This window comes from Aegilops tauschii, chromosome 3 (genome assembly GCF_002575655.3).
Source record: "Aegilops tauschii subsp. strangulata cultivar AL8/78 chromosome 3, Aet v6.0, whole genome shotgun sequence".
Classification (NCBI taxonomy): domain Eukaryota; kingdom Viridiplantae; phylum Streptophyta; class Magnoliopsida; order Poales; family Poaceae; genus Aegilops; species Aegilops tauschii.
The window spans coordinates 619676168-619700384 of record NC_053037.3 but is presented as its reverse complement, the minus strand read 5'-3'; the positions used below and the strand labels follow the sequence as shown (position 1 = coordinate 619700384).

At 47.3% G+C, this 24217-nt stretch overlaps 2 protein-coding genes across 2 annotated transcripts; one reads left to right on the top strand and one right to left on the bottom strand.

Annotated features, from left to right (window-relative positions):
* Positions 1-4621: 4621 nt before the first annotated feature.
* LOC109731730 (uncharacterized) lies at positions 4622-6574 on the bottom strand. The gene is made up of 2 exons (XM_020290902.2): positions 6314-6574; positions 4622-5287 (listed from the first exon to the last, which is right to left on the bottom strand). The coding sequence occupies exons 1-2, from the start codon at positions 6572-6574 to the stop codon at positions 4622-4624; spliced, it is 927 nt and encodes a 308-aa protein (XP_020146491.1).
* A 14994-nt stretch (positions 6575-21568) lies between these two features.
* LOC109731731 (protein FAR1-RELATED SEQUENCE 4-like) lies at positions 21569-22180 on the top strand. Its single transcript, XM_020290903.1, has one exon. It carries the CDS (start codon positions 21569-21571, stop codon positions 22178-22180), a length of 612 nt encoding a protein of 203 aa, XP_020146492.1.
* The last annotated feature ends 2037 nt before the right edge of the window (positions 22181-24217 follow it).

Genomic DNA, 24217 nt, shown 5'->3' with positions numbered 1-24217 from the left:
CAGTCAAAGAGCGTGGCCAGCGCAAGTAGTGTGACTTATCTGATCTGATGCTGGCGGCCGGCATGGAGAGAGAAGACGTGCAGGATGGCAGGTAACAGGGATGGCATGTGAGTACTACTCCCTCTGTTCCTAAATATAAGTCTTTGTAGAGATTCCACTATGAACTACATACGGAGGTATATAGATGCATTTTAAGTATGGATTCATTCATTTTGCTTTGTATGTAGTCCACCTAGTGGAATCTCTACAAAGACTTACATTTAGGAACGGAGGGAGTACGTACTATGCATGGTGCAGTCGGTTGATGATTCCATCCTCTGCAGTAGTCGCAGGGTACTTTCATTTTTGCTTCACAAGGATGTGACTGAGCGGTTGACTGGTGGTTTCCCTCTCATTTTCTTTCCAAATGATAGCATGAATTAGTACAATGCGCTACATATAGTGTTATGCAGAAGCCTGCCGGGGGTTATCCCCTTTTCGAAAAGAATAAAACTAAAGGAAGCGCAGTTTGCAGTGTGTTGCCTGTTTAAGTCGCTGTTCGTGCCCACATGATTCAATATATTGCTTAACTTTATGCATATAAACTTGCATTTTGGCTGTGAAGTTAGCGTTATGGTGGACAACCATAATTAAACTATTGTGGAAGTTCCACGTTATCTTCTTCGGGTGTGTTCTCTGTTAATTCCTTGTACACAGACTTGATTAACATTGGATCTGTTATCCGGTCCCTACATATCTGGAAAACCAAAAGTTTCATGGAATGATTCACACCAAGGAAAATTTGGCTAAGCATAGATGGCAAGGTAGTAAAAAATGTTGTTTTTGTAACCAAGAGGAAATAATTCATCATTTGTTTCTAGCTTGCCTGCGTGTCAAGATTTTGTGGCGTACTATTCATGTGTCTTTTAGTGTTCCTTGGCCGACTAGCATATCAAATATGTTCGGTAACTGGTTTGGTAGGGTGGATCGCAATGCTGCGGCGTGAATTCGGTGGGAATTTCTGCACTACTTTGAGATAGTTGTAACTACCGAATGATTTTGTGCTTAACAAAACAAAGATTCATTTTTTTCAGCTTATCTGCAAAGCATTTGGATGGATCAGTATGTTGTCATTACTTCACCATGACGACGCGAGGGAGCTTATGGCATCTTGGCAACCGATGTCATACAATAGCATGGAATATGTACAACTGATTTTGGCGATGATCCCATACTAGGATTTGTGTTTAGGCATTTTATCCTATTTTTGCTGGTTATGGTTTCTAGTCATGTAATTTTCCTTTTACTTTTGTTGGAGATTATTACTCTGTTCTTGTTCATAAGTGGTTGTGTGCATCATGTGATGCAGAGTCCGGGGGTATTCCTCCTCCAAAAAAAATTGTGGCATTGTGTCGGAATCATGTGCTAATTGTTTTATGTTTTCTGGATTCTTGCTTAGGCAAGATGTATTTCCCCTTGGGTCAGGGACGGAGCCAGGATTTGAGCATTGGGGAGGGGGAGCGAAGACAATGGCACAAGAGATTTTTTTTCCTTAGGTTAACACCTTTACACTAATTTCTCAATAGAACTAACCCACCTCTTGCAATGATAAGAGGAAAATGTATATAGCAAACTAATAGGAAGACAGCGACACAAGAGATGTAGATTCATGAAATTTTATTAGTGGCATAATTGTTTGGTTTGGAGTGCATAAGAACTAAATTATGTTCCGGCTATTAACTTGGTTCTTGGAATCCCCATATTCATCATTTCCTCTGAAGGGAGATGATTTGGACAGTAACCACCTGATGCAATCAATAGAGAAAAATTATTAAATGTCATGTATTATGAAATTCTAAATGTTTGAAATTAAATACTTCTTGCTTACACCATGGCATCAATTGAAGTGTTGCACATCGTTTGCAGTAGCATCATATTCCGACAGTTGAGAGCTTGAATCAACTGGGTTTAAAAAATATAAATTGATTCTGCTCTCTTCCTCTTGATATCTACACAAGCACAAATAAATAACTGAAAATGACATAATTTGATTCTTAATGCCTACAGTTTATGATTATTCTTCAATACTTTGTAAAGCGCGAACTAATCTGATGCGAAAATACCATACCTTATCCCCTCATGTTGTTGCCGCACATCCATGCGTCCGGCCTGCCGGCAACCTGTCCGTGGTCCGTTGATCGACATATGTATGTCCTGGCGTCCCCTTCCCTTCTCTGCTTCTAGATGGCGGCGTGACAGCGCGCGCGCGATGGACAGATCCGATCGCAGCAGGCCTACAGTTCCTGGCGGCTTGGAAAGGAAGAGATTAGCAGCGATAGATATGTTTTTCTAGATCTGTGCGTGAGTAGTGGCTGCAACTAACAAGCCACTTTGCCTTCCACGATGGCCTTTTGCTATTGAAGAGACCACGATGGGCTGCATAGCATTCTTCTTTACGTGGACTTTGTGCTTTTAACTTGCAAATGGACTGTATATGGGCTCAGGCTTCACGTTCATAAAAAGGCCCAAGAGGTATAGGTGGGGCGAACGAGCAACGATCAAGTGCGCACGTAAAAAAATTTAGCGAACAAGCCAGCCATCGCTTTCAAGGGACGAAGCGATCGTTGGGCTCGTCCCCCCTAGATTCGTCCCTGCCTTGGGTTGTTAAGGTTTTTGATATTTTTTTCGTATAAATTGGACCAATCTACTTTTGAAATGAGACCATATTCAGATGGGATTTCTCCCCTTCCCTGATTGTTGTTTCAAAAACAAAACAAAAAGGCAAAGGCTGCTGGTAAGGCATAATTATCCGAGGTTGTTTTCGGTCACGACTTGCCCTGAAAAGGTACCTATCTTAGTTGGGCTGAACAACAGAAAGGGTATCAATTTGTCCTCGTAGCGGTGCCAACCTGGCTGGGGTAGCCAATTTAGTCCCGCCTCAGGCGATGTCCTATAGTATGCAAGTTGTTTTTCTGTAGTACTTACTTTTAGTTGTGACCTTACTAGAAAGTGACGTGCCTTGGTAGTAAGAAATGAACTGTAAACTGAAAAAGGTAGCTTCTTCAGTTGGCAGAGTTTATGGTCAGGAGTTCAAACATTTAAAAGAGGACATATATAGCGTGTAGGGGATTTATTTGGAAGGACCCATGGATCCGTAGCAGCTCCATGCGGAGCATTGTTATAAGAAGAGTTTGTGCTTATTCGCAAAAAAAAAGAGAAGAGTTTGTGCTAACCAAAGTTTCAAAGATGATTGATCATAATTGAATAGTTTGGGATAAGGATCTTCTTAGAAATATTGTTTAGCCAATTGGTTCTAACCGTATACTCACAATTCCTCTGATTGTGGGAGTGATGGAGGCCTTTGCTTCTTGGCACTTCAATAGGAACGATAATTTTTCGGTCAAATCATCATATCAAGTTGGGTGGGATCATCAACATGGAATGAAATATTGACGTACCCGTCAATCTGGGAGCTCACCAAATAACAAGGTGTAGGAAATTGTTTTGTCTTTTAAACTGTTGGAGAGTTATGTTGGGTGTAATTCGTTGCTTGAGTATATTGCAAAAAATCCCATTCAAAATAGTTCCCAACTGGCGGCCATTATGCATGCAGGATTGTGAGAGTGTTTGTCATGCTATGATCAAATGTTGTTGCATAATATCTGGATGAATCTTGGGATTGCTGAAATAATTGAAAGTGCTCATGCTGTCGATGACGAAGGACTGTCGATCTTGGAGAGAATTCTATTGGGCAGGTCTACTACAACACCTCTCTTGCCGGAGATATTTTGCAATCTAGTTTCTATAGCCATTTGGTATATTTGGTGGGAATGCTCGCAGGGAACTCGCGGTGAAACGATCCAATGTCCGGCTAGAACTACTCATGCAACTGCGGCTTTGGTGACAAATTACACAAGAGGTCGAAAGAAGCAATCTCCGGGGTTTGATCAACATGGATGGCGAAAGACCAAGGAGTACTACATCAAACTTAACGTCGACGCATTCTTACACGATGACTCTTGTACTGGAGGAACGGGCACGGCTATAAGAGATAATCATGGTCATTTAGTCGCAGCGGGAAGTAGTGGCATTCGGTTTGTTAATGTTGCCGCGACAGCTGAGGCTCGTGCTCTCATTAATGGATTAATTCTTGCAGGACAAATTGGTTGCAATAGGATCATAGCATCATGCAACAAGGTGGTAACTCCCTTGGATCGGCTGTGGTGATTTACCAAGAGTGCTCTTTTCTATGTTGCAATTTTGATGATTTTATCATTAGTGACTGTCTTAGAGAGGCCAAAAGAGCAGGTCAGTTGTGTTGAAATTTGGCAATGACAACTAATTCTTCTTGTATTTTAGTTAAATTCCCTCTGCAGTAGTAAACCAATCAGACGTGCATGGTTGCTACTCATGGAAAAGACAGGGACAACAAATAGAGTAAGAGAATAACCACCTCGCTGACTAAGAAATGCAAACACAATCACGAACGAAGTCGAAGGAAAATAATGGTGGAGCTCCGACAACTGCGACAAGCCGCAGCGCATGGACGGGAGCGCACCATGACTAACAACACCACAGACATCTAGGGCGCGCTAAGGCCGAAAGAGAAATTAAGGCAGAGGTGGCGAATTGGCGATGCATGTCACAGAAAGCGGAAGTCGAGCTTGAGGGCGTTGGGACCTTCTTGGCCGAGGTCGCGGTTGAGCTGCACCCTGGCCTGGGTGAACGCCTCCTCCTTGGTGCGGTCGTCGGCGCCGCTCTCCAGCACCCTGTTGACGGCCCTGAAGATGGGCTTCCACCGCTGGGCCTCGAGGTTCACCACCCCCATCGCCCGCTTGAGCGTCTTGGCGTCGGTGGTCTCTGGACTGTGGCGGGAGAGCACGGTAATGGCCTGCGCCATGGCCTCCTGCCTCAGCTGCAGGTCCTCGTCCCCAACGGCGACTTCGCTGTTGCTGGCGGGGAGGACGAAGTCGACCTGGATGTTGCGACCATCATGTCTGAAGAACGCGCCGACCTTCTCCTTGTACATCAAGCTGGCCTCCTCCTTGAGCGCCTTGGCGTCGACGGTGGCTTCCGGGCACGAGGAAGAAGTGGATGCCATGCAGGCCTCCTGCTGCGGCAGCGGCTGGTTGTCAACCGTTGCGGCGACAGCGCTGTTGCAGCTGAAGGCCAAGGCAAGCACGAGGAAGAGGAGGCGGAAGGCGGCCATGGCGAATCGAGACGATTGGGTCCATCTCTTCTCCTGAGCAAACGGATGAAGTATATATGGTGGCAATGGAAGAGGTAGCACACCAATTGCATTGCACAACTGAAAGCAGCATGGTTGAATGGGAATAGAAAGCATGTGACTGATCTAACCTGGCGCTCATGCTCAAACTTGCTGCAGCAGGCGCGTGGCGAGATAAGACATGGAGGATTGTACCGCTGAGTACAAGTTGGTTATTTCCAATTCAAACAACTTGCAGCTGTTGCTTCATAATGATGGATGTGAGAGGACTGCGTACATGATAAAGTGACCCGGCTTCTGCTTGTAACGGTGGACCTGTACGGACAGTGCGGCCCTAGGTAGGGCGGCACGCGACGCCGGCACGGGCCGCGACGAGTGTCGGAGGGTGGATCAGGGCCAGCGCTGGACCGACGGAGAATGTAGCTCGGGCAGGGCGGCATCGTCAGTGGCTGGGACCAGTGTACTTCCAACTTTATTGAGGTTCAAACTATCTCAAAGTTTGATCGAGTATGTGTAGAAATATATCAATGTTTGTAAAACCAAATAGGTATATGATGAAAATATATTTTATCATCATGAATCTAATGCTACTAATTTGATGGCATACATGCTGGTGTATTATTGTATAATATGGTCAAACAGAAACAAGTTTGACTTTTCAACAAAGTTGAAAGTACTTTCAAGGATGCATGCAGTATTTGAATAATAACACAAAGGGACAAGATGATCATTTTATCCCAAACGTGTCAGGATGTTATGGTTTTTTTATCTGTTTTAAAAAAACATATTTTGAATAATAACACAAAGGGACACAGATTTTTAGAGTTACAAAATCGTAATGGAAAACAAAGAGCATGAATTCAATCATCAAATGTTGTCACATAATAGTGAGTTGTTGAACTGATCGTTCGTCAAAACCTACTCGAAACAATAAAAATGCACAATGACCGGTGTACATGCATGTATAATGCATTGAAGCTAGTAATCCTGACATTCTACATATCTGGTGGGAGGAGCCACACTGGAGGTTCGTCACCATCCACGTGGTACCCCACTGACGTGATCCCATTGAAATTGCCCCATACGCTGTTTTCTTCCTTGTAATACACATTGCTGAATGAGGGTGAGTTCGTCCAGTGCACCTTTGCCCTGTGGTCGAAATAGTAGATGTGGTTTCTTCTCACGCCGCCACACCCCGCCCGCCACCACGTGCACCACCTTGGTGCATGTCGCCCCCAGAAACAAGGCATAGTCGCCTAAGCTCGTGGCCTCCACCCACTTGCACATGGAATTTGTCATCCTGTCGTCGGCTTCAACTAGTTCAAACACGGTGAAAAAGGGCCTGCGGTTACAATCCCTGGTCACCATCAGCACACTACCGGAATCGCACCCTATGCCGACGGCCAGGCCTATGCCGACGGCCCCCGTCGGCATAGGGCCGTCGGCAAAATATCTGTCGGCGTAGCCAGGATGACCGCCGGCATAGAAAAGACGTCGGCATAGACCCTATCCCGACGGTGGCCGTACATCTATGCCGACGGCCCTGGCCGTCGGCAACGTCATGGCCTAACGGCGGCCGCCGTCACGTGCTGCCCAATGGCTTCTCGCCACGTGGCGAGACGCCGTTCAGCATGGGCGTGTCTATGCCGACGGCCTAGCCGTCGGCTTAGTTTGAAATTATGCCGACGGCTAGGCCGTCGGCATAGACAGGCCACGTGTCAGAAACTGGGCGCTCCTGGGGCAGGTCTATGCCGACGGCTACGTGCCACGTGTCGGCCACTGGGAGCTCACGCCAGGCCTATGCCGACGGCCAGGCCGTCGGCGTAGATTCTGTCCAGTTTTTTTTTCTTTTTTCTGTTTCTTTTCAGCTCAATTCATTTGAATATATAACAAACAACATATATAACAAACAGCATATACACAGCATCACACAACAAATTGGCATCGCTAAGAAGCATCGCAAAGCATCACACATATAAGTATCATCACCACAAAGCATATAAGAATCTCACAAAGAACATAGCATCGAGAACCGGCACAATGTGCCCGAAAGGCTTAAGCGCCAAGACCGCCGAAGCCCAGGTCGTCACTGCTAGTGGCAGCGCTACCGCCAAGACCGCCTCCACGTCCGCCTCCGCCTCTGGCTCCGTGGATCGGAGTGGTCGGGCTCCGTGTCTCGGGAGTGTTGCGAAGACCACCGCCAACGGTAGATGCACCTGTTCCCTGGATGTTGAAAAGATATATTAACGGGATATAAGACTGTGTTGAAAGGCATGACATGCTTTGGGTGAATTGATTGGGGATGAACTAACCGGCGAGGGGCCAGCGTTCTGTGCCACAAACTCCTCAAAGGTCAGCAGCACTGGTTGTGCTGGAGGACCCTCTGCTGATGGCCATTGAGGACACCTGCCGGCCGCCATTTCCTGAAAAGCGTGCTGCATCTCGCGATCCCTCTGCTGATGGTATGCATGAAGGCGGTCGTGCCACGCCATGGTCTCCTGGCGTGTGTACTCCATGTAGGCCTACAGTATGACATGATGAGACTCATAAAACTACTAAATGCGGAAAATAAAGGGAACAATGAAGATAAAAGGGAAAATACTTAAAGTTTGCTGCTCCTGAAAGAGGGACAGTGACGGTGCACTGCTCATGCGCGTGCTCGTGCGCTGGCTCAGGGTCGGGTCGATCCGACGGAGCTGTGTGTAGGAGATAGACGGAGTGATCACAGCATCGAGAACCGCCTCCCGACCGTGCTCCTTCGGCCCCATGCCCACCACCACCCTTTCGTCCAGATCCGCCACAATGGGGTCAGGTGTGTCAGGATGTAACGCCAGATACCCATCGGAGTAGGCCTTCTTCCTATGCGCGGTCTTCTTGCCGTAGTACTTGGGCTCGCCAGGCTTGGGGTCCTTCCGCGTATGGGCGATCTCCCACGCCTGCATGTGTGAGAGCGGCCGCTTCAGTTTCTCCTCCTGCACCACCAAACAGAGGTTAGTCATACATAAGAAAGTAATGGTAAATAGAAGAAGAATGTTTAATGGGGTTAGTCATACATTAACTGCCTTGTGGAGATAGTGGTTTCGGTTTCCCTGAGCATGTACTCCCTCCTTCCCTCGGTTAGCCTTGTTTTTGACTCTCATAGCCGCCCAGGCTCCAGCCTCATCACACCAAAGATCCACCAATGCCGCCCATGACTCGTCTTTTCCATAACACCAATTTGGACACACCTACATAATAAAAGCATAATGGCATGTCAACACGAAACGGTGAAATGTACCACAAGGTAATGAAAGCATAATGAAAAATCTTTTATACTTACCGCCAAGAACTCGTCCCTCTCCAAGGTAATGCCCATCCTCCGCGCTTCTTCCTTGGTCATCTTCACACCAAGATAGTCGTGGTAGTATGTCGAGATGGCCACATAGCGCACCTCGTACTGCATCTGGCGGGCCTTCTTCTTGCATTGGCGTAGCACGATCTGGCCCGCTCTGCCCCTGTGCTCCGGGAGAACTCGATAGAATTTCTACAGTCATGCACGAAACAAGAATGGAAGAAGCCATGAGTTAAATCATTCATGAAACTAGAATGGACTTGTGCTTCTGAAGAGAACTCACCCAGAAAGTGGTGATCACGGCCTTGGCATGGGTCCCATGCTCCGCGTGGAGGGCCGCTTCCCAGTGCTCCCAGCTCGTGGCCAAGACCTGATGGTCCGGGTGCCTAACTGGATCCGGACAATACCACCCCGGCCAGTGTAACTTCAGCAAGACGGTGATGAGGCCGTTGGGAATACAGACCCCTTTAGAATATATCCAGTTGCTGCAAAAGAACGAACTATTAGCATGTGACAAGCAAAATAAATAACAACCAGAATGAGCATGTGACAAGCAAAATAATGAAATTATTATGAAGTGGCACTTACTCTTTCCCCGTGGGCTCAATGAGCCACTTCTGCTCCTCAGTAGCAGGAACCTGCTTTGGTAGCTTTGCGTTACCACGCAGCCACCCCTTGTTGTCAACCCCCTCCCCGCCAGCACCATCATCCCCGCCACCACCCTCCTCCTCGCCTGCCTCCCCCTCCCCAACCTCCTCCTCATCCTCCTCCTCCTCGTCCTCCTCCTCCACCTCCTCCTCGGCCCCATCCCGAACCTCCTCCTCCTCGCCTGCCTCGTCCTCCTCCTCCTCCTCACCAGAGGAGGGTACCTCACTAGAGGATGGTACCTCACTAGAGGATGGCCTCGAAGACAACACCCCTAAGTCGGTGAGGGTGCGCTCTTTCTGGCCGCGACCCCCTGTAGTGGCTCTCCCCCACCACCTCGCCCTCTAGGGGCTCTCCCCCCGCCCCCTCCTCCTCTAGGGGCACCTCTCCCTCGACCTCCCTGTGAGGAGTCATCGTCAAGTAGCCGGGGGGGGGGGGGAGGATTACGTGCTCGACCACTCCGACTAGGCAGGCCAACGACCTTGCGTAGGAAACCCACGACGTCGGCCTTCCCCTTGCCCATGTTCCACGAACCTGCATTGAAAAGAGAATAAGCAATTAGTAAATTAATGAAATGAAGGAAAAGGCATGATAATAAACACATTAATAAAAATGCATAAAAGGCATATTCCTAAACTATAGAAAAAAAAGACTTGACACGTACATCTGCTAGAAACCATATGAATCATCACTATTGTAACCTCTTTCTCGGTCCGTCTCATCATCACTATCAATCATATCATCTTCGTTGTCTGACGGAGGTGGAGGCTCTTCCTCGTTGTCAGCGTCTTCGTTTAACTTTTCTAGCATAAGTATGTCATTTTCATTGACAATGGTCTCACCATCATTCCGTGCTTCGTCGTCGTTTGGATCCACATCATCTTCACCCAATGGTCTAGCGTCATCGTTTCTAACCACATCATCATCATCAGGTTGCTCTTGATAGAACACTCCCTCGTATGTCATGGGGTTAATGTTGTAGTAATCGTCTTCATTCGGGTTCGGTAGCTTACCATGTGGCGACACCTTGAACACAACTTCCCAACCCTTTAGGTACTCTTTCTGGCATGGGTAAGGCAGATAATATACTTGTGTAGCTTGGGTAGCCGCAATGAAGAGATCGGCTCCGGCATAGACGGTTGATGGTTTAACTTCGACCAAACCAATGGAAGGCGTATGTTTTACCCCCTCCCGTGGATCGACCCATCGACATTTGAACACAGGCAGACTTAGGGTCTCGCGCCCCTGGTGGAATTTAATCTCGTATATATTTTGTACCCTTCCGTAGTAGTCTACTGAATTTTGACCGGGGGTGTACACTCCGGTATTTATAGTTTTGGGATCAGGCCGGCTGTTCTGGTGATCCTCTGTATGGAAGCGATACCCATTCACATCATACTTTTTACATGTCATGACGGCAGGGTCAAAACCCATAGAAACCCATCTCAATTCATCATCCATAGATATGTTCGGATCTTTTCCCTACAAGTATAATTGAAATTGTTGCGTGCATTAGTTAACTAATAAATGTTGAACTAGGTATTTAATAGGGGAGTGTGGACAATTACTTTCTCCATGAACCAAGCAACAAATTTTTTACGTCCAGGGTTTCCATGACGGAGAAGAGTAAGTGCCTCCGCCTCAGTAGGAGGATTCATTCCCGTCCATTCCTCTTGAACGAAATCACTAAAAAAATGAAGACCGGTGTTAAACCGGGACTAAGTGAACATAAAACATGATGATGTGGAAGACATAAAGGAATGGTGTAGTGGTATTACCTCATCCACACTTCCTCAACTTCCCTGATGTTGTGCAAGATATAGAACATGAGGTCCTCCCACTCTTGTCGTGGCATGTTATAAGGTTTCGAGGCCCCAGCCCTCCCACCTTGCGCGTTGAACAGATGGAGCTTGGGTTGATAATTCGGCTCTTCTATATTGTATCGAGGCACCTTGTTATGCAGATGGGGAACGTGGTCTGGATAGTATGATGTCCTGAGGTCTGACACCTCCTCTAGGATAACTGCCTCAGCTATGGAAGCTTCAATCTTAGCTTTGTTTCCACATTTCTGTCGGAGATGCTTGTTCTGTCTCTCAGGGCCGTACTGCCAGCGATTCTGCACAGGCCCCCCCAACAATACCTCGTTCGCGAGGTGCAGAATGAGATGTGTCATCGGTGTAAAGAAGCCTGGCGGAAAGATCTTCTCTAGCTTGACTATCAACTCCGGTGCCTTCTTATGCAATTTTTCAATCACGTCTTTACTTACTTCTTTAGCACAGAGCGTGCGGAAGAAATGGCTTAGCTCGGCAAGCACTCGCCAGACATGCTCGGGGACATAGCCTCGAACCATCACCGGCATTATCCGCTCAATCCATACATGGTAGTCATGACTCTTCAGGCCGGTCACTTTGCCCGTTGAAAGATTGACTCCCTTACTTATATTCGATGCATAACCATCGGTGAACTTCAAAATGTGTTTCAGCCAGATAAGTACTTCCTTTTTTTCTGGCGGTTTAAGGACAAAGTCAGCATCTGGCTTGAACCAGTTTTTTCGACCGCCTGTGGGAGGCTTCATGTTCAGACGTGGTCTATCACAAATTCTCTGTTGATCGGCTCTAGCTTTAACGTTATCCTTCGTCTTATCAGGAATATTGAGGATCGTGTGGAAAAGGGACTCTGCCACATTCTTTTCGGTGTGCATCACATCGATATTGTAAGGAAGTTTGAGGTCCTTGAAATAGGGAAGCTGTGAGAAGGGGGTAATGTGAGTCCAGTTGTGCGTCTCACCATATCCCTCGAAGCCTTTGGCTTTGGCTTTGCCTTTGCCTTTGACTTTAGGCTGGAGAGCTTTTAGCTGAGCAAGAACATCTGCCCCCGAAAATGTTGGAATCTCGGTTACTTCATGAACAACCCGGGCTTTCGTGAAGTTCTTCTTGTCTTCCCTGTCTGGATGGTCTGGAGGGAGGAACTGTCGATGCAGGTCAAAGGCTACATACTTGCCACCCTTACTCAGCCAAATCATTCGCAGAGCCTGCATGCACACTGGGCATGGCATCTTCCCACTTGTACACCATCCGCAGAATAGAGCATAGCCGGGAAAGTCATGCATGCAATAGTGCAACCAAACTTTCATCAAGAAATTTCTCTGCGGATCCCGGTCGTATGTCAACGTCGGAAAGTACCAAGAATGGTGCAAAGCATCCACCAGCGGCTGCATAAACACACCCAATTGCTTCCCCGGATAATCAGGACCCGGAATGATGAGCGACAAGAACATGGTCTTGCGTTGCATTAGGGCACCGGGAGGAAGATTGAGCGGAATTACAAACACGGGCCAGCAGCTGTATGGATTGGACGACATACCATATGGGTTCAACCCATCACCTGATATGGCTATTCTGACATTCCCAGCCTCCGCTGCTTCCTCGGGGTATTCTTCATCGAACGACTTCCATGCTTCCCCTTCCGATGGATGTACGATTTTTTTGGATTGTACCTTATACCTTCCTTGTGCCACTTCATCATTTTGGCAGACTCCTTCGTGATGAAAAGGCGCTGCAATCTTTTTATAAAATCAAGATACCGAAGAACCTTAACGGGGATGGTTAGCTGCTTTTTCTCACCATCCTCACCGACCACCTCAATGTACCGAGACGAACCGCACTGCCTACAGTACTTGTCATCCGCATACTCGTGCCTAAACAAAAGGCAATTCTTCGGGCAAACATCTATTTTCTCATAATCCATAGAGAGTGCCTTCATGATTTTCTTTGTATCGTACATGCTTTTCGGTAGTTCATGACCCTCAGGGAGGCTGTTAGCCCATACTCCCAAGAATGCTTCGAAGCATTTCTGGCTACAGCCGTACTCAGCCTTGACTGCAATCAGTTGCGAGATGGCATCCAACTGAGATATTTTCGCCCCCGCATAAAGAGGTTTCTTCGACGAGGCCAATACCTCCAAGAAGGCCTTTGCGGTTGCCTCCGGCTCCTCCGGTTCATTCTCTGAAGGTGTCGCATTTCCCGTTTCTGCAACAATGACATCATCTAGCATGTCCCTGACCCCGTCGTCCTCATATCCATCGATGCGTTGTCGCATCACCTCTTCTCTACCACGGTCCTGCTCGGCTATGTTTATCGGCGGCATGTCAAAGTTTGGCATATATCCGTGCGTGCGAAGGTGCTCACTCATGTCCATCTGATTTCTACGGTGACGTCTGGCACATCTCGCACAGGGGCATGGTGGGATAATTCTCATTGGACGACGGAATATCTCCTTCAAATAGACATCGGTTTTCGCGATCCACTCTGATGTTACTCGATTCCGACGGATAAAACCACTGTACATCCACTGATTATTTGCCATCCTCTGCTTTTTTGCAAGCCACACAACATAATTAAGGATTCATTTAAATTAATCACATCAAATTTTCAGTTTCTACCGCGTTTAATCCACCTACATCTCTAATAGGTAAAGATGGGTCCTACTCCCACCCGAGGATGTGTAGATTGAGTACGTTCTCCATTCTACCCTGTTCCGAGACAAAATTTCGGCAGCACCTCCCTGCTGTTTTCCAGATACACGTCTCGGCAAATAGCCGAGAGAATGTGCTCCGGAGAACAATGGGGACGGGGGCCCCTGGGGGGTAGCAATGCCACCCGAGCATCGCACCGGGCCCTCATACATGCGGGGTGCTGTGGTGGCATGTCCCAAGAGGCGGCATGCGTCTCCGGGGTGTGCCCCCCTCACGGACGGCGACGCCGCCAGCACTTGGAGGGGGGAAACGGGCGCGTCGGGTCTACATGGATGGGATCTTGCCGTGGGTCTGGCCCGGATGTTGCTCCAAAGTGTTCCTATGGACTGACCTAACACAACCGGGTGGATAGGTCCACTGCTCAAAGCCCGTCCGTGCAAAGTCAAAGGGCTAGATCCCGTGGTCAAACGCTACAGGGTTAGGCGGGACAGGGGCCCTGGGGGTAGCAATGCCACCCGAGCGTCGCACCGGGCCCTCATACATGCGGGGTGGTGTGGTGGCATGTCCGAAGAGGCGGCACGCGTCTCCGGGGTGTGCCCCCATCCAAGTGACGGCGGCACTGCCTTGCGTGCAGGGGGCACACCGCGGAGCCCCAAGACGGGCGTCTACGCATGCCTGAACACTTTCACATTGCATCGGGACCCATGTGATGTTTCGGTGACATAGCTACACCCCGAATCCCCCCACCAACTAGAATTCCCTCCGTGTCGACCGTTTCCCCCTCCGTGACACGGCGATAGCGGCGTTCGTAACGGGGGGCAATCGATATACAATCAGGGTATGTTTTTTTAGATAAGGCATAATTATCTTATGCAAAAACAAAAACTAAAATAAAGTAAAATTGAGAAAATAAAGTGAAAATAAAAAAAGTATGCCGTTGGCATACCTGTGCACACACGGAGGTGCAGTCCCACGGATCGATGACGTGGCATGGCACACGGATCGATGACGTGGCAGAGGGGCCTATGCCGACGGCTATACCGTAGGCATATATTTGCCATAGGTAGTATAAAGCGAAATTTAAAATAAAACTAAATAAATGTATGCCGACGGCTAGGCCGTCGGCATATCTGTGCACACACGGAGGTGCAGTCCCACGGATCGATGACGTGGCATAGCACACGGATCGATGACGTGGCAGAGGGGTATGGGCCAGGTCTATGCCGACGGCATAGCCGTTACCACCCGTCGGCGTAGGCTCAACGTCGTCAAACGGTCAGCGCTGACGGCAAGGGCTATGCCGACGGCCGCTCCTATGCCGACGGGCCCCGTAGTCGTACCTCGAGCGGTCCCGACGGCCTCGTATATGCCGACGGCCCCGTCGGCATATATGGATTTATGCCGACGGCTTTTCTACGCCTACGGCCTGCCCTTGGCCGTCGGCATAGCTGCATTTCTGGTAGTGGCAGCTTTCCAGGTAGGGCAACGATGTACCTGTTGTACTCAAGAAAACGTGTCTCCGGGTAGGGATTTGGTATAGTCACCAACACGACAGTCTTAAGCACGAGCGTGCCACGTTTGTTCACGCTGATGTTGATTTTGGTGAGCCTCCCGCTATATTTTGTGAGGCCATGGAGCTCGCCGCCATAGAATGCGATGTCCATGAGCTTCCGGTCCTGAAAATATTTCCTTGTCGACCACCCAGCCTTCGGGTGGCTCAGCCTGCAGACTACGACATTATTCATGCTAGTGATGGCGGCGAGGATACAACCGTTTGAAGTGGGCGGTGAGGAGAAGATGATCTTGCGCGTCTTCGGTGGAGTATTGTATGCGGAGCTTCCTCCTTTGCTTGGCGGAGAGATCCACCTTCACGCCAGAGAAGAGATTCATGATCCGGAGCTCATCGTCGTACCAGGCGACCCAGCCGCCATCGTGACAGCCGATGAGTGACCTCCGGACGAAATTGCCCGGGAGCGGGAGTTGGACGTACGGCAGGACCTTGTCGCTTTCAGGGCAGTAGCAGCGCATGCGTTTCGCTTTGTCATGGCCGCTTGAGTCAAGGAGCAGCCACGGAAAAACAGGCCGCCGCGGGTGGGTCGAGGCAAAGGAGGTGCACGCGGCGGCGAGGCGGATCCGGTCGAGCGGGGATTCGAGCCTGGCGTAGACCTCGCGGAGGAGATCTGGGTGGAGGTTGGGCCACCCACCTGCCGCCGCCGAGCGCCTCTTGACGCTGCCGTCACCTGCGGTCGTGTGCGGCGGCATGTTTCTTCTTCGTGCCAAACCTGCATACCTCTCCTAACCTAGCCTGGGCAAATATGGAGATCACGATCAAGCCTGGGCTGAGCGATCTTTCGGGCTGCTCGGAGCCCAGTAGGGAGAAGGAGGCCGCACCGAGTTGTAAAAAGGGGCCCAAAATGAAAACGAGCAGTACTGTTTTTGGCCAGGTCCAGGTCCAGCTTTGATTGTCACAAAAGAAGAAAGGTCCAGCTTTGAGAGTTCTATATATATATATACTCCCTCCGTTCCTAAATATAAGTCTTTGAAAACATTCCACTTTGAACCACATACGGAATAAAATAAGTGAATTTATACTCTAAAATGTATCTATATACGTCCCTATGTGGTCCATATTGAAATCTCTACAAAGACTTATATTTAAAAACGGAAGGAGTATATATAAAAAGGAAAACTCTTCAAATTGCCTGACTAATTTCCACGTTCTATAAAAGCAAGTACACTAAGGTGACATAACCGACAGAAGCGTTTTGGAGGCCGAGCTCCATGGAGGCCTTTATTTAAAAAAAATCAAATTCAAACTTTTATGGTTCAAAAAATTATGAAAAAATATATGCGTGTATGTAAGGATGTAACCCACATGTGTGTAAAAATTCATGATGAAATACCTTGATTTGCGACTTGTACAAAAAAACAAATTCATGACATGGGAGGATGAATAGTATCATGTGTTAAACAACCCCATATTTGTCTTTTTTGCACAGCCCTCATTTGAACTGAAAATTTACACACATGTGTATTATGCCTTCATGTACATCTATATTTTTTCAGAATTTTTTAAAATGTAAAAAATATGAATTTCAATGAAATTCCAAATTTGAATTTAGAGGCCTCACTGGAGGCCGAGCTCCAAAAGGGATTTCTGGACATAAGCAGACTATAAGGAATAAAATATTACATCTTTACTTAGTTGAAGGAGAGAGAAGAGGAGAGAGAATATAAGCGGGCTCTTGGACAGTAGCCAGCTGCAACATGAGACCCAAGACACTTTGTGAAGATATAAGATAGACCGACTAATAATAAAGTAGTACACATTTAAAACTTACTATTGTACATGCTCTAGATGACATGTCAACTCCTTATTGCCGACCGTTGGCCGTATTATTAACCATGCTTTTAGCCGCCCAGAGGGATCAACACGCGTCGCGTGGGCCCTACCCACCACCCATCTAGTGGACCTTATCTCCCTTTCTCAACAGACAATCTTCTTCCTCTGGATCGAGAGACCAACTCTCCTATCTCTTCCCATTCCCTCCTTGCTCTCTTCTCTCCCCCATGGCCTTTCCCTCTACCCATGCCCACTCCCACCCCCGTCCAGCGGACCTGCTGTTGCTGCGAGAGCCATCGCTATGCCGCGACCACTGGCGTTTGGCGACGCGCGGCTCCAGCAGGATTGTGTGGTAGTAGTCGCCGATGCTGCACATGACGACGGTGTAGCAAGGCGCTCGCCGTGCCCGCGTATGCTGCAATCGGAGTTAATGCATGCTGGCTGGCGGGTGTAGCAGCCTGTGATGCTCCAACTCAACACCGGCTCGACAGTCGTTGTTGCCGTAGGCGGAGGCAAGCTTTGTGCCGACGATCTGCAATGACGCCACAACCTGTGCTTCAAGCGAGCAGTGGGTCTGCAAAGAGGGGCTCGTCGTCGGTGCATCTATGCAGCTTCATCGGGGCCACCGGTGCTGGGATGCAGCATCGTCGGGGTCGCTGGTGTTGCTATGCAGCGTCAACGAGGTCATTGTTGTTTCTATGCAGCGTCGCCGGGTCCGTCAGTGCTGCAATGTAGCGTCGCCAGGGTCGCCGGTGTTGCTATGCAGCGTCATTGAGGTCGCCACTGTTTCTATGTAGCGTCGTCAGGTCCGTCAGTGCTACAATGCAGCGTTGCCGGAGTCGCTAGTGTTGCTATGCATCGTCGTCGTTGTTTCTATGCAGCGCCGCTGGGGTCGCCCGTGCTGCGATGCAGCTTCGCCGGAGTTGCTATGAATCATCGTCAATGTTTCTATGCAGTGCCGTAGGGGTCGCCCATGCTCGATGCAGGTTCGTTGGGGGTCACCGGTGTTGCTATGCAGCGTCGCCGGGGCCATCGATGTTGTGATGTAACATCACCGACGCTGCAACGAAGCATTTGTCGTGCCGTGGGCTGCTGTGCTGAAGCGACGCATGTGCTATGTGGCACATGAGCACGGGCTTTTACGGGGAAGCTTAGCTGGGAGTTTTTGATTGGAGGAAATAGTGATGAGGGGCAAACCTCCTGAAAATCAGGTGGGGTGGAGATTAGTTAACGCAACAAACCCTGTAACAGGCCCGTAAAAGTCCGTTGGTTTAGAATTTTCGCTATGTGGGGGTCCTGTATCGCTCTGATCAGTGCCAACTTGTGAAACAGGGGTAAGATGTGAGATGAAGAAGACGAGCTGCGTTTGCCATGCATGAGCCTGTGATCGGACGGCTTGCCACACGGCTTATCTTTGTCCAAGATCAACCGGTTGATGGATAGCAGCCGCCATATAAAAACGGTCCAGCTTTGACCCCTGACAGCGCATGAGTTCAAAAAAATAAGTTTTTTGCATGATGCAATTTAACAATTTATATGTTACATATGTTGAAAATAAATTAAATATTATTACATCTAAATATTTTTAAGCAATAATGTCGTGTGCGGTGGCGTGTTTCTGTTCGTGCAAATTAAACATGCCCAAATATATCTCTCCTGACAAACTTATATACCCAGGAGTGAAGGACGATCATGATCATACCCAGGATGTAATTAAATAGTAGTTAGGAAACCTAGTCAATTCCTATGCTTCATGCAATTTATGGTGAGATCATCAGTTACGAAATTTTACAAGTAACAAAATTTTCTTTATTTTTAGGAGGCTATAATAATCACCTGACATCCCTTCGATGGTGTCTAGGGGAACGAACGAACACTTTCATTTACTCAGAGATACGAGTTAATTGCATACAATTATACCATAATTAGGGATACTAGTCATCAACCCGTGCTTCTGCACGGGCTAGACATAGTTGTTCTTAACGTTGTTATGTTATTCAATACTATTTCAATAATGAAATTTTGGAATGAAAGAGTCAACTATATGTACAAATAAGCAACAAAATTTACATTCTGATGTATTAAAGGCACATGTTAATTTTTATATTTAAATATTTGTAAAATTAGTTAAAAAGGAAATTCATTCAAAATATAAGACCTTTTATATTTGAAATGATGTCCAGTTTGTATATATTAGAAGATTCCTTTGCAATGAGATTTGTAACTGCAGTGTATTTCTGACTAACAATATCAACATTTTTGGACAAATATATATTTACTTCAAATTGTTGAAGAGAAATATAGAAAATCCTAATATGTTTCTGTTATTCGAAAATTTCTTGCCAAAATAATTGAAGTAATGTCCAACCTTTGATAAACATCAAGGGTAGGCACAGTTTCATACAATTATTGTGATACTCATCGCTATTTGCTTCAATTTCCCCTAAAGAATGGTTGGCGGCAATAATTTTTGTAATTGCTTAGCATATTTCTATATAACTATTCAATTTTTGAACCATAAGTATGTACACCAGGTAAAGGCTTCTAAGAAGTTACTCCCACAGTCCATATTAAGTGTGGCTCCAACGGATGTATCTAGGCATATTTTAGTGTTAGGTACATCAGTTTGTGCGACACTTAATATGAAACCGAGGGACTAATAAAAATCAGGACGTGCACACTTTTTATCCTGATGCTTGAACGCCATGGACTCTTGCCTGTATGTTGTTGCACTTATTTTTTTTCCCACCACAGCAACATAAATTGTAGTTATCATGTCGGGTTGTCTTTATTTTTCATCACATAGGTACGTAAGGTTGGAACTTGGAGGTTGTCCGTGAGGACTCTTCTTTTTTTACACGTCATTGAGGACTCTTACATCTACATGATCCTTTAATCTCTATATATGTTCTCGTCTTTTTTATTTTTAACGGGAACATGTGTTTTTCTATGAATTGGGACGTGCACACTTTTTATCCTGGGCCTTGAACGCCATGGACTTTTGCCTGTACGTCGTTGTACTTATTTTTTTCCACCAGAGCAACGTAAATCGTAGTTATCGTGTCAGGTTGACCATATTTTTCATCACATAAGAACGTAAATCGTATGGTTGAGATAAATCATTATATAGATTGAATGGTTTAGATATTTTTAATGATGTGGATTAACATGGCGATTTGTATGGTGCCTCCAATTAGTAAATATATAAGAAGAAGGTAATGAATTGGTACCATTTTATGTTTGGCCCTTGCTTCGGTAGACCCCCCCTCCCCCCCCCCCCCCCCCCAAACAAAACGTAGAAGGGCAGAATGGTCATATGGAAGAAACGTATACCCACCTCGTATTGTACAGCTGTGCCGGGCATACGTATACCACGCGCATGGAAAAAAAAACTACCCACGATCTATGCCCGCCCCATCTTCTCGCCCGCCCATCTGGTCGCCCGTCCGTCGATCACGGTAGTTCCAAAGTGGCCGATCGCCGCCGTCCGAACCTCGTCCGACGCCGCCCTCGCCGTCCCAACGTCTCCCGTCGCCGCCCTCGCCGTCCCAACGTCGCCCGTCGCCGCATCTCACTGTCGTCCGTCGACGCGGACGTGAAGGGCCCGACGTCTGACGCCACCCTCGCCGCCCGAACCCCATCCGACGCCGCCCTCGCCGTCGCAACGTCGTCCGTTGCCGCATCTCACCGTCATCACGCCGCGGACATGAAGGGCCCAAAGTCTAACGCCGCCTCCGCAGCACTGTCGTCCCCCCGCCAGGTATCCTGCCAAGCATCTGGCCGGTTGCTCGTCGTGCACATCGCCGCCTGAAGGCCGTCGTCGAACGCCGGCGACGTCTACACCGCGGGCCAAGGTTTGTCATCTAAACCTAGCGGGCATGGGGCGGGCATGATGGATAGAAGTGAGGGCTAGTTCGTGCATGTACTGATTTAGGGTTTAGAGTTCATCAAAACCTCCCGCCGCAGCGCCTCCTCTACTGACTAGCACATGATTTAGAGAACTAGTGTTGCTTTGGGCATGATGCATTGTACTAAACCTGAGACACGATGTTTTGCAGTTATGTGAGTTAGGCGTGTTGGCATGGACGAAGAATCCGCATTCGGGAGGGATGATAATGATACTGATAAGGTGACTAAGACTGATAACGATAATTTGAACGAAGATGATGACAGCAGCGACAACGATTCCGTCTCGTCATATGATATCTTACCTCCGGAGGATTTTGACAATAATGAACATGGCGCAAATAGTGAAAACGTAAGTGGCGTATATTTTGATTTTATTTTTGAATTTGCAAAGTATTTCATGGCTAACTATATATCTTTGTGTACAAATTTGCAGGAAGATGTGGATGTTGACAATGTGCAACATAGTTGGCAGGAATCATTTGCAGATAACTTGAGCCAGGTTAGTTGATAGATGTTGTACATCGATCAATAGTATGAATTAAATGATAGTAAATGACATATATATATTCAAATGAATGTTGTAGGAGGAGTCAGACGATCACTAGCGGTGATCACGATGAGGGAGAGATCGATATTGAGGAGGCTCAAAGGCAGCAGAAGATGCTGGAGACACATTGGAAGGTCATGGATATGACGTTTCGGTCGCAAGGGGATGCATACATATTCAACAAGAATCATGCCAGAGAGCACGGGTTTGGCATCAAGAAACAGAAGGTGAAACGAGGTGCTGCAGGAATGATACGGTACCGGCGGTTTCTTTGCTCCAGAGCAGGGAGAAGGCAGAGCAAGTTCATAACCATGGAGGGCCGCAAGCGCAGGCTTAGACCGGAGACTCGTTGCGACTGCGGTGCACATATGGTGGTGAAGCTGGACAGAGAACGTGGAGTTTGGTTCGTCGCGTCATTCGTGGATGATCACAACCACGCGATGGCTCGGCCGGACAAGGTTTGTTTTTTGTGGTCACACGGACGGATTGGAGATGGCAAGAGGGCCGAGATATTGGCGATGGAAGCGGCCGGGATAAGAAAGCATATAATAATGGAAAACTTCATCAGCAGATACGGTTCATACGATAAGTGCGGGCTTATCAGGAGGGACATTTACAATCTTTGTTGCAGAGAAAAAATGAAGCTCATTGCAAAAGGTGATGCAGAGACGGCAGTTGGCATTATGAGGAGCAGGAAGGAGAAGGACCCTGAGTTTTTTCTTTGATTATGTGCTTGACAAGGAAGGGAGACTGAAGAGTATGTTCTGGTGCGATGCACAGTCGCGGAGGGACTATCAGGATTACATAGATGTGGTCGTGTTTGATAGCACGTATAAGATGAACCGATATGGTATGCCATTCGTCCCCTTTGTCGGAGTTAACAACCACCGTTGCACCATAGTGTTTGGTTGTGCCATCATTGCTGACGAGACGGAAGGGACATACGTGTGGCTGCTGCAGACATTTCTGAAGGCAAACTGTCAGGTGAAGCCAAAGTCAATAATCACAGACGTCGACGCTGCAATGATCCGGGCTATTCGGACCGTCCTTTCAGATGTGTTCCATTGCCTTTGCTCCTGGCATATCGAGAAAAATATGCAGAGGCACCTGAATTACAAGTCACTGGATGAGTTCAGATCGCTCCTGTACTATGCCACCTCTCAAGCCAACTTTGAGCAGAGATGGACCGCTTTCTATAATAAATGGAAGACGGATAAAACTGAAGAGTGGCTTGACAGGATGTACAGGAAGAGGAGACTTTGGGCAGCTTCATATCTTTCCGATGTTTTTTTCTTGGTATGCAAAGTAACCAGAGGAGTGAAAGCCTCAACTCCTGCCTTCACCTTCACCTGGACTACGGTATGACAATAGTTGATTTGGTAGTGCATTATGAGAACTGTATAGTTCGCCTGCGTGAGAACGACGCGTACGATGACTGCAAGGCACACCAGAAAGAACCACCGTCGGTTACTGAATATAAGGCCCTTGAGGAGCATGCTGCCAAAGTATTCACACCTGCTAATTTCTACATCCTGCAAGATGATTTGCATAAGATGGGCCAGCTGGAGATATTTGAGACGCTCGTGGGAATTGAGCGTCAGACATTCATGGTGACATGGAAGGATAACCACAAGTTCAGGTACAATGTTGTTTGTGAACCAGGTAACTCAGAAGAGACTATTACATGCAGTTGTCTTAGGATGGTTCGGAAAGGGCTGCCATGCAAACACATTCTCTTTGTTCTTCATCATCTGAACTTAACTAAAATACCGAAGTGTTGTGTCCTTCATCGGTTGTCCAAACATGCGAGAGATGGGTTGCCTGTGCAGCGGAAGAGTGATATGTTTGGATGGGGTTGGTCAGGGCCATTGGAGAGAGAACGGTATAGTGCAATAACCATTAAAACCGCAGAAGCTGCTCATGTTGCAGCAAATGATCCCTTCTTGTTCGATGAGTTGATGAAGTGTCTGGACAACATAATAGCACAGAAAAAGATTTTAGAGGAGGAACTTATAGGGAGTAGAAGGTATGCTATGCTTAAGAAGCAGACAAGTCACGCGCAACAAGTTGAGCCTGGTATTGGTGATCCTCAGAAAGTTTCAACGAAGGGTGCACCTAAGAAGGGGCGGTCAAAGGGGGGCCCCGACATTACAAAGAATGGTAGGCCAAAAGATTTTACAGAGAAGAAAAGTGGTCCTTTGTGCAGTCTGTGTAGTTTCCCAGGTCATAACAAGGCTACATGTCATTTGAACGAGAAGTAAGATGTTATCTTCATATTTTAGTTATGTTGCTACTTTGATTTACCAACTATATTTTCTCACCCATTTCTTTATCTTTTGTTCAGGAACTGGGCGTAGAGATGCAGCTTGGTTTGTAGGAAGAATAAAAGTGGTCGCACGAACCTATGCTGTTTTTTATTCGTAAGTGTGTGCAAGAAAACTTGATAAGTTATTTGTTTATGTTTTGTCAAAATATTTATGTAATAAATTTGTATTTTGTACTGTCCTATGTGAAATAGTCTGCAATTTGAACATTCCGTTTATTTTGTTTGGATAATCACTGTATCCGGGTTGACCCCGCTGCGATTTTGTTTGATGTTGTTTCATGATGATGACATTGCATATGTTATACTACCTGGGCATATGAGTTAAGTTTGCTGTTTGCTACCTGGGCATATATGTTGTACTACCTGGGCATGATGATGATTTTGTTTGCTGTTTGCTGCTGTTTCCGGCCGCTCCTTTCTGTCAATTTTTTTTCAA

What these genes read in the sequence shown, in the direction of transcription:
- LOC109731730 (XM_020290902.2), bottom strand. Translation starts at nt 6,574, where the DNA reads ATGGTGACCAGGGATTGTAACCGCAGGCCCTTTTTCACCGTGTTTGAA. An exon ending in TCACCCTCATTCAGCAATGT is followed by an intron (nt 5,288 to 6,313) that starts GTATTACAAGGA and finishes TGCTGCTTTCAG; the next exon opens with TTGTGCAATGCAATTGGTGT.
- LOC109731731 (XM_020290903.1), top strand. Translation starts at nt 21,569, where the DNA reads ATGCTGGAGACACATTGGAAGGTCATGGATATGACGTTTCGGTCGCAA.